Here is a 19,313-nt window from a genome sequence, read left to right on the forward strand (position 1 = left end):
GTTAAGACTATTGACTTTGTTTAACAATTCAGGGAAATATATTATTATTCAGTAAATATCGTTCTGTTTTTTTTTAGTATTTATATATAGTAGGTATAAACTATAGAAAGTACTGTTAGTAAATCTATAAAACTTTAAAGATAAAAAAACATACATATTGGAAATTTTTTAAACTAAAAATAGTTATTTTTTTATTGAAATTTAGTTTAATCAGTCTATGCTGTTCACCTATGTTTATAAAATGTATAGCTTTAAGGCTTTACTATTTATGAACGCAAACAATAAAAACGGCTAAAAACACAAGTTTACTTCATTTTTATAGAGTCTTCAAGGAAATCAAAATGCAAAACCTGGCTTCGACGAGCTCAGAGTTTGTTCCAAAAGTTCTGGGTGTCACAAGGTGGCATCATGGCAGGAAAATTGCGATGCTGACCGAGAAATACTCCGGCGCCACCCTGAGCGACCTCGTCACCTACGACTGGGCTCCGTTCGCCGCCAACGCCGAGCTTCACCTCCGCATGGCCTGCCAGATCTCCACCGCCATCTTCCACCTACACAAGGTCGGCATCCTGCACAATGACGTCACAACGAGAAACGTCCTTTTGGACGACGACGTCAACTGCAAGCTGATCGACTTCGGCTGCGCAACGCTCGAAAACGAAAACTCCTCGAAGTCGTCCGGAACTCCGGGCTTCTCGGCGCCCGAAGACGACCTGAGCTGCCTCAGCGACGTTTACAGCTTCGGAGTCGTTCTGAAGCACGTTTTATACAGCCAGAACTGCGACACATCTCAAAGCGACAACGAAATCGACAGCCTGTTGAACAGCTACACCTGCATTGAGAGCAACTCGGCGAAAAATATTTTCAAAAAGCTAGCCAGCATAGCAAACGAAGCGACGAAGAAGGAAGCGTGCGAGCGGCCGAGTATTGAGAAAGTGGTTAACGAGCTAGAAGGTATGATGCTTTCGGTGGACCAGGATGAGCTGGAGAAGCAGGTGAATCGCTTGAAGAGCTGTGATATTTTCAAGCAGCCGAAAATTGAAGACCAAGCTGACGGGTGGACCAGCATGAGTGATGATAGTTTGCTGTATATATGTATATATATATATATAATTTATTGAAATGACGATTTTAGAAATGCTGGAATATATGTTTTATAAAGACAAAAAAAATTGTCTCTAATCTTTAGCCAGTTCAAATTTAAAATAAAAAGTACTTTAGTAAACAAAGATGCAAAAGTTTACAAGAAAAAAACAAAAACAATATGACGTAAGAATTGAACATTGTACATTACAAATATTCAGTACAAATATCGATCTACCATCTAACTTATCAAACAACTAAAATTAACGAAAACAACAGTTTGAAGACTATAACTTCAAAATTTGTTGTATTTTAAGAGGAGCTTTTTCATATGTCGACAAGACGATATAAACTCGCTCCTCTTATTTAAACAACCTTCCTTTTTTAACGCATACATAACGGCTGTTGATTCTTTTAAGCTTTATATATATATTTTTTTATAACCCCCTGTGACCCCTTTGCTGCTCATGACCCCCTAAATTTCTGTATAGAGAAACCCTGCTGTAAAGCAAAAATAATATTTGTAACATTTTACTTTTACTATGTAAACTGAGGAATAGCTCAATGTTTTAAATATGAAGTGTTGTAGATGACTTTTTAGTATCAGTATTTCATATATTTTCTTTGTTGACCTTTTTAAAGTTCAAATCTTTTGAAAAAAAATATTAAATGTTTAAATATATTAAATACTTTGCAATAAATTAAATATTTAGAATATAAGTTACATATTTAAGATGCATACAAAACTATATTAAGAGAGCACAGCATGCTCTTATAAACCTATTTTTTTTACTAATTATTTTAATACTAAAACAATTTTAAAGATTAGTTATATCTTTTAAGTCGTTACATAAAGGTGTTAAATATACAATTGCTTTAAAGATCATTTTATTTTTGATATCTTAAAAAAAGTAAAGTTCTTAAAACAAACAAAATTCTATCAAAGTTTTTCGAAAACTTTTCTTATTTGTTTAAAGAATACTTTTACTTAATTGTAAAGAAAAAATTTAAGCATAAAACCAAAGTTAACTTCCAATGAAATTTTTAGTTATTTTATGGTTTTTTTTTTAATTTAAATTATTAGAATCAAGCTTAAAAAATGTCTAACAGTTTTTTACAATGTTTAACACTAATAATATACGGAAAATACAAAATTTATTAGTTTTTTTTCAAATATACTGGTGCATTCTTTATATAAATTACTTAAAAAACTCAATAACAAGTTTATACTTAATAAAAAATACTTCTATGTATTTAGATTTTTCCTTCTAAAAAAGCAGAGTTTTTTTGTTACTTGAATTAAATCAAAAAAGGTGTGGAGCTTTTTTAAATGTTCACATTTTTGTAGTATTCAATACATTTACTTTTCAAAGTTAAATAAAAAGTTTTATAACTTTTAATAAAAAAAAATACTTATATTTTTTGTGATCAAAAATATGTGTTCTTTTTGTATTATTTTGACATTTCAATTAATTTTGACATGCTAAATAATTTTACTTTTAACATTAAAACTAAGACTTTTTATCTTTTAGTTTTGTTGCTAAGTACTTCTCAAAGCTTCTTTTTTAATAGAATATTTAGTTAAGCTATCTTAAACTTGGAAAAACTGGAAAAAATAATAGTGGCAACTCTGTATAAGTAATGAATGCTATTTTGCTTGGTTCAATACTTTTTAAAACTACACTAGTTATTTTTTTTTAATTAAAAACAAATATAACAGAAACAATCAAAAAGCTTTTCACAAATTTTATTATCATATAATTTTGCACTTCCCCCTTAAAAGTTAATTATAACTTTTTTAAGATTGTTAAACATTTTGTATGAATTCTGTTAAACCTAAATTGTTCATAAAATTGTTTTTATAAGAGATAATGTTATAAGAAAATTATTCTTATAGAAACAAACAAAAAGAGACAAATACAAAACTGTTTTATAGCTTGTTTGTATTTGTAAATGTTTATAATAACTATATGTTTGTATAAATTTTTTTCATAAGTTTTACCTGTTATAACCTTAACACCATAGATTTTTGAAGTTGTCATATTCGTTTTATAGTTGTTATTAGCTTTTTATTTTTAACACAAATTTCAATGTTTACTTATGTTTTTACATAACTTAAGCAGTTTAAAAAATTTCAATTAAAAAAAATGTTAGTGTAATATTTTACAGAAAAGTTTTATAAAAATATTAATTTTGATGCCAGCATTTTTTGGTAATTTTAATAATAATTATTTTTTTTAATAACAGTTAACTTTATAAAAATGTGTAGCAGTTCTTTTGCACTGCAACAGTTTTTATATGTTTGTAATTTAGTTTAATAAAGTAAATTTTTAACTTTAAATGTCTTTCTTATTCATAACTCAGTCTATTCAAATTTTATTAATTTTTTTACAGGCTTAATGAGGATTGCAAAATCGAAAACCATGGATTTCACATAAACAAAAAAAATTGTCATTGCTTTTTTTCATTAAATATTATTTTTTTGTTGAAACAATCGTATTATAAACTAATTCGTTTTGCTTTTTCTTAAATGCCTGAATTTTATATTTAAAGGTGTCTGATATTATATATATATATATTTATATATATAAGGTAATCAAGATAAAAAATTTCCAAAAAGAAAAATATATTTCTAACAATAGTAATATACAAAGCTAATAAAAAATAAGTTTTAAAAACTTTTATAGTAACAAAGTAATCATAGAGTGATCAATAGAATAATAAAAGACAAAAATTATTTTACATATGGCAGCTATCACAAAGCACCACGAGCAAAATTTTAAGCTGACTTAGAAAAAAATCCCAATGTATACTGTATGGGACCTAGAAAATGCGACCTAAGAGTTTATAGCAGAAAATTGTTATATACGTAACTTTTTTTTCTGTAATTTTTTATCATATTTCGTTAGTTTGAAGTTTTTGCAAAAAAATAAGTAGTAACCTAGTGAAACATTCTTAAAATCTTCTTATATTAAGCGCAATAAGTTTTTGTGGTAATTATTACATATATAACAATTTACAGCTATAAACTCCAAAGTCGCATTTTATGGGTCCCAAACACTTAACATTGGGCTTTTTTTTTAGAATATGGAGAATAGCCTCTAACAGGGTTGCTAAAAAACCTGGGTTTGAGAAATTAAAAAAAAAACTAGAACTTTGAACTAAAATTACTATAAAACCTGGAAATTTCATAAAAAAAATCACTAAAAAAACCTGGTAATTTGAACTAAAATCTAAAAACAACCTGGAATCTTTAACAAAAATCACTAAAAAACCTGGAATTTTAAACAAATTTTACATGTTTAGTAGTAAAATTTCGATTTGACATAAAAATATTTAATATAGATTAAAGAGTTGTGTCATTATCAAAAGAAGCATTTAAATAAGCTTTCAGATATCTTTTCAATGTCATTATACTATTTGGCACAGTTTTTACCTCAACCTTAGTTTTAAACTAAAAATAGACCTTAAAACATGTAATTTTAGAAACCTGGAGAAAATTTTCCACAAACATTTGGCAACCCTGCTCTGAGTTGGTTTTTCTAAATCAGCTCAAATTTTACTCATGGTATTTTGTGATAGCTGCTACATGTAAAACAAATTTAAGCAGAAAACTCAAATGCCGAAATTTTATTAGCACCTTTATCTGCAATTTATAAAACTGCAATAGTTGTCAGCTGTTTGCGATTATTTAAAATTTACTTTTATGACCTGAGAAGTTTGATACTTAATTCAAAAGAAAAAAGATTCTTTTTGAACTTCTAAAAATGTTACCTTATACAGTCTGGATATTTCAATGTTAAACAACCTTGGTTTGTATTTTAAGACAGTAAACTAAAATATTTTATTAAAATCCAAAGGATTTTGCTGTGTTCTTATGTGGGGAGTCAAACAAAACCAAATCCGTTAGTATATCTAAGAAGAGTGAACTCTTTAGGTAATAAACTTAACAGCTGTAAAGATTTTTTGTAGTATGTTTGATTGTTTTTATTGGAGAAAATCCACGGCATAAAAGTTTTTATAAAAAATTAGCTTGATTCTTGGCCATTTTAACTTTGAAGAACTAGTTTACATTTTTGTTCAATATTACCAGATAAAAAAACTATGTATATGATACTCCTTACTAAAATAATTTATACCTCAGTAAAGGTTATTAAGTTATACTTAAATGGTTTTATTGTTTAAACTTTGTGAGAAACAAAGAATGTTAAATTGACTAAGTGATAAATAAAGTGAATGCGATCCAGTAGTATGACCTCCTTTTATTAATTTGTCTTGCTATTTAGAGCTAAATTTAGTTTCTTGGTTTTTTTGGTAAATGTTTACAAAAAAAAAAACTGTGTATGGAAGTTGATAAGGGTACATACTTTACTTTCAAAAAATTGATGCTTTATCGTCAGCGGTTTGTATAGGAGTCAGTTTTACGGTATTGAAATTAATTTTTTTATGGATTTGCGGTACAGAACTGATAGATTTTTTATTCAATTTGTCGTAACTTTAAAAAATTATGTTAAATAACAAGTAAGCACCTTTGGATACTCAAGAATATTTCAAGATCACCTTATAAAATAGTTTATAACAATATTTTTTTTTCTTTTTCCAGTTTGTTTTAAAGCTAAAACGTACATTGAGAGCATTTAGCAGGCTGGTCAATTTTTCTCACTGGTTCGAGTTTGTTCAAGAGCTAGATTCCGTTAGTACAGGGTTTCCACTTGGGAGCCATTAGCAGTAAAGGAGCCACAAGGGGCCTGATTTTGAAACTTACACCAGATATTCTAAAGTTGTTGATGAAGTGCAAAAAAAAAGTACTTAGGTATTTTTTAATGGTAATTTTTTGAACATCTTGTTGGAGGAGACCACAGTTTTTATTTTTTTAAAGGGGGCCATTTGAAAAAAAATTTTTGGAAACCCTGCTTTATTATAAAGAGCTATATACTTTCTACATATTAAGACATTCATGCTTACTTGTGTAAAAAATTTAGTTAATAAAAAAACAACAAAACATATGAATACGCTTTATTAATATGGTAAAAAAACACTTATTAACTAATCAGAGTTCACAAAAAATTAAGTATTTTGATTTTAAATACCAAATTTAGGTTTAGCTAAAGCTCAACTATTTTGAGAACTCGAAGACAGTAAATCAACTAAGACTTTTTTGGAGTGAGGATTTTTAAAATAATTATATGAATAGTAGATGTTCCATAAAAAACAAAAAATACTTGCAGTTACAAAAAAGTAAAATAAATAATACACAGCACCATTAGTTTTCTTTGGCTTAGTTGGTTTCAGTAACTTCTTATCTTTCGGCTCAACAAATTTTAATTGTTCAAAATCCTCTTTATCTGGTACAAGTTTAGTTATAAAATAAGTTTTGTTTTATTTAAATTTATTACAACGGCTTTTTATGCCATCCACTTTTATAAAGTTATTTTTTAATTTTAAAAAGTATCCGTTTAATTATCAGGGTTCGTGCGCGAAATTTTTTTCATTTAGCCTGACTGAGAACAATTTAGCCTGACATTTTTTCAAAGCAAGGAAAATCCCCTTTAGAAGTCAATTTCGGTATTGGTAACTACTTGATTACTACTATTGTAGTCTCTGACTTCAACCAGCTTTATCTTAAAAATATTTTGAGCATTAAAAATCTGCAAAAAGCAACTCATAGCTTCATTACAACTCAATAAATAAGACTAAATTGTAAAAAAGGTGATTTGACCCCCTTATACCCCGTGCATTGTCGTGTTTTATTAAAATTTAAAATGAAACGCTTACACGAGTATTAAATATTAAAATAAGCATAAATGTTTATTATAGTATTTTGACTAATACTTAAAGTGATATGTAATTATAGATCCTAAAACCTAAATAAATACAGTGATTGTTGACGTCGTATCGGATTTAAAAAGCTTACACTTAAAAAAAAATAAATCCTCAATGTTTCGTTCTTTTAAAGAAAAATTAATTATACCTAAAATTTGTAATCCCACAAAACTTAGTACTTATATCCTAAAGCTAAGTTTTAGTGTTGTGAATATCTCTTATAACTTTAAACAAACAGTAAAACAAATGAATAAACTGCTAAGAGTTTTAATCTAAAAAGTATTTGGTATAGTGCCTTTAAATTATAAATTTAAAAAATGCAACTAACTAAGCTCTGAAAAACATAGCTGACGTAAACAAATTCAAACAAACAGCTAAGTTGTTGAACTAAATTGTAATGTTAAACCGTATTTTTATTATGAAGTTTCATAATTATAACGTATATAATCTACTCAAAACAAAATAATGAAGATTCTTAAAAACTTTTTAGATATTCAACAAAAGGTCTTAAGCATTTATATTTACAAATATTGACTGATTTTGTCTTTAATAACTAAATCTTTGTTTAGAAATATATTCACATTTCAATTTGATCTTAAAAAGATTTCTCAATTTTTTCTAATCAAAAATTTTCAAGCATTTGAACTGAGAAAAACTGAGATTCTCAAACTTTAAAATAAAAAAACTGATTTAGCCTGACGTTTTTCAACTTTTTTCAAAAAAACTGATTTAGCCTGACTTAGCCTGATTTAGCCTGACGCGCACGAACCCTGAATTATGGTTTATTATATTTTTCTCTCGCTTTTTTAATAACTTTTTCTCTATTTTATTACTTTCAAAATTATAACAACTTAATAAAAAGCTACTATTAAAAAAACAACACAAACTTAAACTAATGCATACATTATGAGCGTTTTATGCAGTAACGATTTCATAAAAAAATTGTTTAAAATTTTTCTGTTTATTAAAAATATTCTTATAAAAACCTGCTTATAACTAATATAATAAAAATTAAGATAGCTTTTTAAAACTTTTTTAAAATTCAAAATAATTACCATTACTTTCAGGCTTTTCAACTTTCTTATTATAACTTGAAAGCAAAGTTTTATCCAGACAAGTGAATATTTGTTGCTCTGCATCACTTTGTATTGTGTATTTTGTGCCGAATAATATCATATTTTTGTTAAAATCAAAATCTCTGACAGCACATCGGTTATCTCCGCATCCATTTGGCCACACTTCTTTATTGGCACTTCTTTTGCAATAGCTGTCTATTTATATATTTTTTTTTTGTTAAGACTTGTAAAAACTACAATATCAAAAAAGTTTTGAATTTACAATTTAATGAATTTAATAACAAATAATAATTTGTTAAGTTTATAAGATAGTTAGAGTTAACAAGTTTAGATTTGTATTTGTTTGTTTTACTACATGGTATAAAGTGGAATTGTGTTGGCGAATATTTTTTTTAAGTATTCTAAACAAAAAAACAACTGAATTAAAAACATTTATTTGTTTAGTAGTAATACAAATAAAGTTCATATCGTTTAAATATCATTCAACATAATTACTTATCTATTCTGTATTTAAAATTTTGATTGTAACAATTTGAAGCATTTAAAAATGAGTACCATAAGTACTAAACCTTGAATGAATGAGGGACAAAACTTGTTTTAATAACCCAGAATTTAATTTAAAATTTCAAAACTAACCATCAATAAGTGAAATATTGGTGAGAACTGGCGTAGTATGAATCATGCCACCGCCTTCTAATGTTTGTTCCAAACAAATTTGCTTTTTGCTAGTGTTTTTACAATAATCTGTTTAATTTTATTGAGTTGAAAAATAAACTTGTACTACTACAACAATCAGTGGCTATGTTGGTAAATTTTAAATTAAAAAAAAAAAACAGTTCAAATCGCAAAAAAAGTTAGTAGAACAATACATATTAGTCTTGCAATAGTTGTTGCTAAGACTTTAATAAAAAACCTTTCGGCTTTTCCTTCAGTTCAAAACAAAGTTCTTTAACTGTTCCAGTGTCTGTTTCAGCTTTTAAACATTGCCCTCTGCAGCCATAAGATGAGTCTTGGCACATCGGAACTTCTAAAAGTAAAACAAGTTAAATATATTGCAAAAGTAGTAAAAATACTGAAGTTTTTACCTTTGCTTGAAACAAAAATGATTAAGTTAAATAAAGCAAGCAAGTAAAATGCTTTCTTCATACTGCTAAACCTGTGACAAAATTCGTGATTATAAAAGTAGTCTTAATATGAACTTAAATGCTTTAATTTGTTCGTTTAGTATTTATTTTTTGTTGTCAAAACACTAAAAAAAATTAATCTAATAGAAATTTGGTAGTGTTCGTCAGGGTTTTTAGAAAAAATGACTTGAACTAATGTTTCTTTTATTTTTAGAAAAAGTTTTAATTGTCTTATACTGTAAAAAAAAATTCACTACACAAAAGTTGTGAAGTTTTTTAGTTTGTTAATCAAAACTAAAGTTTGATAAAATTTAAATTTTCTAAGTTATGATATTTTAGATCTAAACTTAACACAAAAAGAGTTACAGTTTGTTTATTTCAAAAGTATTTTACAGAATCTAAGGAAAGCTAAACAATTAGCATAATAAACACTTATAATTATTAACGTTTAAACACAAGTAATTAAATGAAAATTTCACAATATATAAAGCAGGGGTCGGCAAACTGCGGCCCGCGGGCCAAATGCGGCCCGCAAAGGGTGAATCTGCGGCCCGCGAGCATGTTATATTTTTGAATGGAATGCGGCCCGCGAAAGAAAATTTTGCGGCCCGCGAGCATGTAAATGTGGCCAACTGAGCAAAAATATATTTTGAGTTAACTTTGTCTGATAATTTTAGTTTAAAGTTCTTGTATAACATTTTAAAACAATTAAAAGACTTTACTGATTTAGCTTAAAATTTAAAAAAGACAGGATTTTTTTTTCAATTTAGTAACAACTTTCTTCTTGCAACAGCAAATTATTTTCTGAAAAAAGAGTGTAAAAAGTGCTTTGAATTAGTAAAATAGTTATATAATACCTATTTGGTAAAAACTAAATGCAAATGTTTTCCGTTTTGTACAAAAGTAATGCACAGTAATTAACTAAAATGTCATTTATTTAGCTTAGTTATTTATACCTAAGTTTCTATTACAGATGTTTTATTTCTAAATGTTATATTCTGGTTTACACAAAAACATTTAAAATAACATAATATTAACAATAAGAAGAAATAAGGTTAATTTTATTTTGGTTTTGACTTTTTTGATTTTTTAGAATTTTTCTTTGCATTTTAAATTAATTCCTATGCACACCAATGAACAAAGATGCTCATATTTAAAACACTTTTTTTTAATACTCAACGAGATAAAATTTTGTTTATGCTTAACTTTCTAACATTATGGTTTTTACATGTAATATCTAAGTGTGTACAGAAACAACTAAAACAATATATATGACATAAATTAAAAAAGATTTTGTAAGGTATACTTTTTGATTTTCAAACCTTGTTTTTTGGCAAAAAAAGTTAATTTTAATGCGTTGCATACTAATATAAACAGCTGCTGATTTTTGGAACTACCTATTTCATGGTTGCCACTCATCAAGCTGAGAAAAATTTCTTGACTTTTCCTGACTTTTTCCTGACTTTTTACCAAAATTTTCCTGACTTTTCTAAATCAAACTCTTAAATTAAACTTATTCTAAAATACATAATCTAACACTTTAAACTATAAAAAGCTTCCAATCTAATTTTAATACAGGTTAAAAACAATAGTTTTTTGCTGAATTCTATCATCAAACTTCCAGTAAATCACTTAAACCATCTGTGTATGATTGATGTTTGTAATAAACAGCTCTATCAGCAAAATACTTGTATTATTACCTTATAAACACAGCTTGTCTGAAAAAAGAAACAATTTTTTAGCAAATCCTAGCATAAATGTATCTAGATAAACAAACGACATATAAGGAACTTTTACAATTAAAACCTTGAATTAATAACGAACTTTCACAACTAAAATCCTAAAACAATAACAAATTTTCACAGTTGAAACCTTAAAACAATAAAGAACACAATTTTATAGAATTTCCTAGTATAAATGTATCTAAATAAACGAAACGACATATAAGGAACTTTTACAATTAAAACCTTAAATCAATAAGTAACTTTCACAACTCAAACCTTAAAACAATAACGAGCTTTTACAGTTAAATCATTAAAACAATAAAGAACTCAATCAAATACTGTTTTTTTAAATGTATGTACCAAAATTAATTTTCTCCGTTTTTTTATTAGCACTTCAACCTCTTCATCTAATACTAAATTAGTATAAAATTTGTGACAAATAAATATACTCTTATTTACTTTAAAAACTTGAATTACTCTACAAAAAATACAAACAATAAGTAAAATTAATCTTGGCATATACCTCTCTTATAACTTATTTTATAAATTTAAACAAATTTGTAAAATTATAAAGAGGTAAAGTATACACATTAACTTGTTACATAAAATACTAAACTAACTGCTTAGTTATAAAGAACTCAATTGTTTACTTAAACAAAAAACTCTTTGATTCTTAAATTATGCTAGATAAACTTTTGTGTATATATCACAGTTACACTATGGAAGTGTCCTTGCTACAGATCATCAATACTAAAAAGCTTACAAAATCTGCTTGTTCAAGTAGGGTACTTGTTCAATATGTTAACAGAAAATTTTTGCAGTTTAATAAAGGATATTTTACTAATTTATACCAGCTAAAGGCATTCGAAATAAAATTAAATATTTTTGCAAATTTCTAGGAAAATTTTGGAATTTTTTTCTGACTTTAAAGGACTTTTAATTAATTTTTACCACTTAAAGCCTTTGGGAAACAAGGAATTTTGTAAATTTAAACTGACAAAATCTGACTTTTTTTTTATTTTATCAAATTTCCTGACTTTTCCTGACTTTTCCTGATTTCCTGACTTTTCCTGACCGAGTGGCAACCCTGCTATTTAATACAAACTAGATTGAGAAATGGTAGTTTATCAAGTTTGTACATTTTTAATTAAAATAGTTCAAATTTGATCAAATAAACAAATAAAAATTGCCACACAATCAGACTATGACTATTTAAAAACTTTAAATATCAGGCCAATTTAGTAATTTTTAGTTTTTGGCTTGAATTGCTTTTTGTATGCTAAAATATCAGGCTAGTTTTGGTCACTCGGACTGACTGTTTTGCTTTAAAGAGTGGTAAATTAAATTTATGATGTATGTTTTGCTCCTTGCACAGTGTTGGTTTGAATTAGAATATATTTCAACTTTTTTTTCTTTCCGGAAAAGCTTGGAATTGACAATTTGTACTTAAAAATCTGAAAAAACACGGAGTTTTAAACAATTTTTACATGTAAAGTAATGAAATTTCGATTTTACAAAAAAATCTACCATATAAATATTTTTTATTAAAAAACACATTTAAAGTATCTTCTCAGTATTTTTAATATAATTCAAACTTTTTTGTTTTTAAAGTGGTAACTGTGTAAAAGATTAATTAAACACTAATAAGGTATTTTGTTATATTATTCTAGCATTAATTATGCTAAAAAACTTGATTTTTCTTATCTACAGTATAAATAGGTTTAAGTTTTATTTGACTAACTAATTACTGAATTTCTTAAAGAGTGTAAACTATTTAAGACGCAAAAACTATTTTCTAAAGCAAAAACTAAACAATGTATAAAAGTGACCCATAAATGTTTTTCATGTTCGGTTTTTATAGAGAGTTAGGTTATAAGTAAAATAATAAAAGTATTATATTAAGTTTTCTTAGTTTTAATTTAAAGTTTTATTTTTTTTTAGTTTTAATTTTTATGTAGAACAAGTTTGAAGTGAAACTAAAAGAATACAGCATTTATAACTGTACAGTTTTTTTTTGCTATTGCTTCTTATGTTTCTTTAAAATAACAAATAATTGTTTCACTCTAACAATTTACTACGTAAATCAATTAATCACTATGTTTAGTTGTACATTTTCTTTAGCTTGAAAAAATAAGTTTAACTTAACAATGTTTGTTTAAATTGAATTTGATTATTAACCTGTGTTAAGTGTTTAAACTTATTTTTAAAGCTTATCCTTTATATCAGGGGTCGGCAGGTAGTTGGTGCTCGCGGGCCAAATTTCAAGTTTTCAAAATCTTCGCGGGCCTAAGTTTCAGTTCTAGTGATATTTGTATAATGTTTTGGCTTTAGTTTTGGTCACATAAGAGATAGCTTTACTTTTATTCACTTAATTACTTTAATTGACTTTTACCCATACATAGAATGACTATTTAATATATAAATATCTATTGTAATAGAATTTAAATTGATTAATGTATTTAAGTCTTAATAAAATGTGTACTTTCTTAAATACTTTTAGTTTAACTTAACAACTTTTAGTTTAAAATTAATGTTAAGTTGAAAAACTGTAATAAATAGTAAACGACATTGAAAAACTATCTTAATGCTTCTTTAAATGTGTTTTCTAATTACAATAATTTTTGATGATTACAAAAAAAATTATACCATAAATCTTTTGTGTTAAATCGAAATTTTACTACTTAATATATAAAAGTTGTTTAAAATTCCAGATTTTTTAGTTTTATTGTTCAAAAATTAAAGTTTTTTTTAAATTTCTAAACTCCAGCCTAAATTGTCAAACATCAGGTTTTTTGGCAACCCTGTTTTCGACTTATGCAATTGTTTTAGGTTTAAGCTCATTAAAAAAAACAATACTTTGTGGTCACTTAAAAAATATACTTAAAAACTTCTTTAAATAAAAAAAAGCAAAACTAATACGCAAACCAAGGAAATACTACTTTTAAATTCATTTGCTGCCTCCAATTTAAAATATTTAAACCCAAGTATAAAAAGTACTTTTTCTGAAGTACACATTATCTGCGCTATATTCGAACTAATCACCTTAGATAATATATTTGTTTAGCTAACTTCTTTTGTTTAATAACGAATTTAGCTTTTAACAGAAAATTACTTAACTTATTTTTTATATTCACCTGTAATTTAGTGTTATGAAAAATTAATGTTTAAGTATTATCCTTATTTATTTAAATTCTATCTTTCATTAAAAATAGTGATACAAACTTTAAAGTTATCTGTTTTGATTGAAAGTTCTTATTATTTAATAAACTTAAAACTGATCACCTTATTTTACTTTAAACGGTTTAAAGACGTTTTGATAACAAAACTTAAACTTTTCTTTGAAATTTGTGCAGAATTTTTTTTATTTTTTGGAAATAAAATTATGTTAGTCCTAAGTTCAATAGTTAGTTTGTTTAAAAAAAATTATTATGTCTATATGGTAAGTTTTAAAGATTTTCGTTTGAATTGTATTAATGTATTAATGTATTTGAAATGCAATTTTTCACTGCAAAATTGGACAAAAATATTTTTTCAAAAACAAAATAAACTATATGGATAGGAAGTTTCGGTATTATTTAACATTGCGATATTTGGTATATAAAGAAATGTTATATAACTTTACGGAATTGAAAAGGTAACTTCTAGTCCATTTGGAATCCTGAAACTTTACAGGATTCCTCTTCAGACTTTTGTGATTTATTATTATGTTAAAATTTTATTGAACTTTTTTTTTTATATAATTATAATTTTAATCTACGTACTTAAATGCAATATTAATGCTAGCTAGCCTAGTAAAAACTGTCTTATAAAGCTTTACGGAATTGAAAAGGTAATTTCTAGTCCATTTGGAATCCTGAAACTTTACAGGATTCCTCTTCAGAGGTTATATTTTTGTGATTTATTTTTTTTTTCAAATTTTATTAATTTTTTTTTTATATAATTATAATTTTAATCTACATACTTGAAGGCAATATTAACACTAGCTAGCCTAATAAAAACTTTCTTATAAAGCTTTACGGAATTGAAAAGGTAATTTCTAGTCCACCTGGAATCCTGAAACTTTACAGGATTCCTCTTCAAAGGCTCTATTTTTGTGATTTGTTATTATTTTAAAATTTTATTGAACATTTTTTTTATATAATTATAATTTTAATCTACGTACTTAAACGCAATATTAGTGCTAGCTAGCCTAGTAAAAACTGTCTTATAAAGCTTTACGAAATTGAAAAGGTAATTTCTAGTACATTTGGAATCCTTAAACTTTACAGGATTCCTCTTCAGAGGTTCTATTTTTGTGATTTATTTTTATTTTAAAATTTTGTTAATATTTTTTTTGTATAATTATAATTTTAATCTACATACTTGAATGCAATATTAACACTAGCTAGCCTAATAAAAACTCTCTTATAAAGCTTTACGGAATTGAAAAGGTAACTTCTAGTCCACCTGGAATCCTGAAACTTTACAGGATTCCTCGTTAGAGGTTCTTTTTTTTGTAATTTATTATTATTCTAAAGTTTCATTGAAATTTTTTATATAATAATAATTTAAATCTACATACTTGAACGCAACATTAACGCTAGCTAGCTTAGTAAAAACTGTCTTATAAAGCTTTACGGAATTGAAAAGGTAACTTCTAGTCCATTTGGAATCCTGAGACTTTACAGGTTTCCTCTTCAGAGGTTCTATTTTTGTGATTTATTTTTATTTTAAAATTTTATTAATTTTTTTATTATGTAATTATAATTTTAATCTACATACTTGAACGCAATATTAACACTAGCTAGCCTAATAAAAACTGTCTTATTAAGCTTTACGGAATTGAAAAGGTAATTTCTAGTCCACCTGGAATCCTGAAACTTTACAGGATTCCTCTTCAGAGGCTCTTTTTTTTTGTAATTTATTTCTATTCTAAAGTTTCATTGAAATTTTTTATATAATTATAATCTAAATCTACATAATTGAACGCAATATTAACGCTAGCTAGCCTAGTAAAATCTGTCTATTAAATAAATACCAAAATAAAAACTTTATTAAATAACTTATTTTAATAAAGGTAGCGGTTGCATGCAATAAATAACAAACTGCCTGGAATCCAACTAGAATAGTGTATATTGACAGATCCCACACTTTATTTAGAAGAAGTATGGAAGCCCAAGCAAGATTTTACCGCAAAAAAAGACATGAAAAAAAGTTCCAAATATTCAACTGTGGCCGATATGCAGAAAATTACTCCAAAAGTAATTTAATTTTTTATTTAGAAATTGTATTACTAGTCTTATATTTTTTTAAAAGATCAAAGGTAATAAAAAACAAAAGAAAAGCAAAATTTCAGAAAAACAAGCAATAAAAGGTGATGAAGATAATGATCTACATTCAACAATGACGGTAAGAACTTATAAAAACCTATAATAAAAACTTTAAACACATAAGAAAACTTATTTTTTTACAGAAAAGTGAAAAACTATTCGTAAAACAATTAAAAAGAGGTTGCAAAGAACCCGAATATGAACGAAATTTTGTTAAAGATCCTGAAGGACAAATTGTTTATTGTTTTTCGTGGTTATAATAAAGTAAACATAATCTTTTGAATTTAAATCCTTTACAGGTTACATTTTACTGGGATAGAGTACCAAGTATAGATAGTAACGTTTATACTATTATAACATCAGCACTAAGCAATCAAACTGGATATTGTAGAGATGTTAATCACGACGATTTATGCTCATTAAACAAAAATTGTATAGCACACAGAGGAGAACTTCTAACTAATGTTTATCAATTGTTATTTCAATGGATTTTTATTTTTAACATAAGTTATGCTGTACGCAGGTGATCGATGCTCTTTTCATTAACGTTTTAAACGTAATGATAATAAATGAACGAGCATAAAGTTAATTTTATAGGCAAATTTATAAATTTTTCAAAAAACATAAAACTTTAATGTCAATTATTTTCCTTATCTTAAAAGCTATCTAAAAAAATTATTTTTTATCTTAGAGAACGCACCTTTGTCTTTAATTTAAGACAAAAAAAATTTGGTTTGGGGTTTGAATTATTTCATGGGGTCCCTCCAAAAATAAAGGTTTTTTTTTTTATTTTTTTCATTCAAATTGCCTTATAACCAAAAATAAATTAAAATTTTTTTTTTTTTTTGATTACCCTTAGTTTGCATGTTATTTAAACTCTTAAATAGTTATTTTATAAATAATGTTAATATCTTTTACGATTTGGCCCCAAAACAAAATGATGTATATTACACTATCATTTGCCTTGGCCATTTCCTAGATAAAAATTGATAAAAGGAAAAAAAAAATAATAAGAATGTGAATTACAACAAATTTAATTAAACTACAAAAATTTAATTAAATTTGTTGTAATTCACATTCTTATTAATTGTTTTTTTTTTCCTTTTATCAACTTTTTATCTAGGAAATGGCCAAGGCAAATGATAGTGTAATATACTTCATTTTGTATATTTGATATTTTTGACAAATATGAAGTAAGCGCCGTTTTAATTTTTAAGATAAAAAATGTATTCATTGTATACTTATATTTTTTTAAATCCAAAATATTTGTTTTATTATGTTAAATGTTTCTAGTAATCTCTGTTTTAAGTTTCAATAGAATAAAAAAAAGAACAGTCATTTGAAAGACATATTATGTTTTAAGCTGTTTAAAAAGATAATAATCAGAAAAACTCGCAAAAATAACATAATTTACGTCCATCGACCAATCGTTTTAAGATTTTTTTGTTCAACATGCTATGATGAAATATCAATCAGCTATTTCAATATCAAGCTAGTATCAAGTTAATATCAAGCAAGCATATTTTGTGTCTAAGTTGTTAGATTTGTTTTAATTTACTTTAAAAAAGTTCAGATATAAACTTTGTAAAAAGAAACTTAAAGTTTTATCTATACATTTTTTGTCAATGTAGAAAACAACTAGAAAAAGGAAGTTTGTTAGATAAATTCAGTACGTTTTAAGCAGTTGGCATAAATCACAATTCGCAAGCAGACGGAATAAGCTGTGGGATTCATGTCATTGAAGTATGAGCATGATCTGTTTATTAATAACTTAAAAACATTTTTATAATATTTTTTTACAACTAACTTTTAAAATATTTATTTATAATTTAGGCTGCAGAACAGATTGTACTTACTTACCCGTTGCTTCCGACTAGAATTCATCTATCTACCGGAGCATCTCAAAATTGCAGCAAAAGAATGGAAGTGGCAACTATGCTGATAAAGGAAGGAGGTAAAAAGTTATTACTATAGATAACTACTAACTATATTTACTGAGTTTTATTAATATAATAAAAATTTCGAACCGTTCGTTTAATATACTAATTAATGTTTACTTATAGTCATAAACGCCAACCAGTGCTACAGACGTCTTCGGTATAATGCTAGGAAAAAAAGCAACTTAATGATGAAATTAAATGGGTTAGTATATTAGTTTTCAGTGTTTTGTAAAAATGTTGTGTTACATTTGACTGAAAAATATTTAGTATAGCTAGAGCAGCAGTTCTTAAACTCGGGTAAATTTACCCATGGAGGTAAATTCCTTTCTTTTAGTGGGAAAACAGTCTTTATTACATGTTATTTAGATTTTTTTTTGAACTTTATTTGTAATTTATTATTTATTGGTTAACAGTTATTTTTTTTAAATGAATAATTTTTTTTTAAAGATTTTTTTATTTAATAAGCTTAAAGTTAAAAAAATCTAGTTTTTTTACTAAAAATTAAAAGTTATTTTATAAGTTGGAGGTAAGTTTCGCAATAATCTTTTAAAAAGGGACAAAAAAATAAAAATAAGAACCACTGATTTTGAGTATCTGTTTTAGATTTAATGTGACAACTGCTTCAAATGGTTTCATGCCATAGATTGTTTGAATCTATCGAAAGAGGAGTACAAGTTTTATAAACAAGAAGATAATTGTTATTTTTGAACGTGTTGTGAATACATTTAACAAATTAAACATGAGTTCAAGTACTAAAAAACTTTCAACTATACCTTTGTTTTTTTTTATTTATGTTTTCTTAAACAGTCAGGTAAACTTTTTCTTGTATAAAAAACCAAAAGTTAAGATGTTAAAACAATTGTTGAGTAGTATTAATCTTGAATTATTGTAATTAAAACTCATTAAAGTTCTACCAAGTTTTTGTTATAATTTTTTATTAGACATTTTTACTAGACTTTATGCTACGTTACATCAGTAATTTCTTGTGTGCATTTAATTTTCTCCTTATTTTAACTGTGATCATCTTGCATCATTAAAACAAATGACTTTGAGAGCTTTCTCTTAAACGCTTGAATGAACAATGATTTTAGCTCAAAACTTTTGATCAAATTTAATAAGTTATCAAGTTTTAAATCATAATTTTCTTGTAAAGTTTAATAATATAAGCTTTAAATGAATATAAATAACATAAATAGAACCTCTGACGAGGAATCCTGTAAAGTTTCAGGATTCC

The 19,313-nt window shown here is 25.9% G+C and overlaps 1 protein-coding gene across 1 annotated transcript in view; it reads left to right on the forward strand.

The window, feature by feature from the left end:
• The first annotated feature begins 329 nt into the window (after positions 1–329).
• The window catches only part of LOC145846792 (uncharacterized), a 20,878-nt gene continuing 1,894 nt past the window's right edge, over positions 330–19,313 (forward strand). Inside the window, exons 1-3 of the mRNA XM_082953407.1 lie at positions 330–1,080; positions 16,166–16,218; positions 17,973–18,093. Coding sequence (XP_082809533.1) covers positions 342–1,080; positions 16,166–16,218; positions 17,973–18,093 — 913 coding nt within the window. The 5' untranslated portion in view covers positions 330–341. The remainder of the gene's footprint in view (positions 1,081–16,165; positions 16,219–17,972; positions 18,094–19,313) is intronic.

Source organism: Thalia democratica, unplaced genomic scaffold (genome assembly GCF_965202585.1).
Source record: "Thalia democratica unplaced genomic scaffold, ktThaDemo2.hap1.1 HAP1_SCAFFOLD_636, whole genome shotgun sequence".
NCBI lineage: Eukaryota > Metazoa > Chordata > Thaliacea > Salpida > Salpidae > Thalia > Thalia democratica.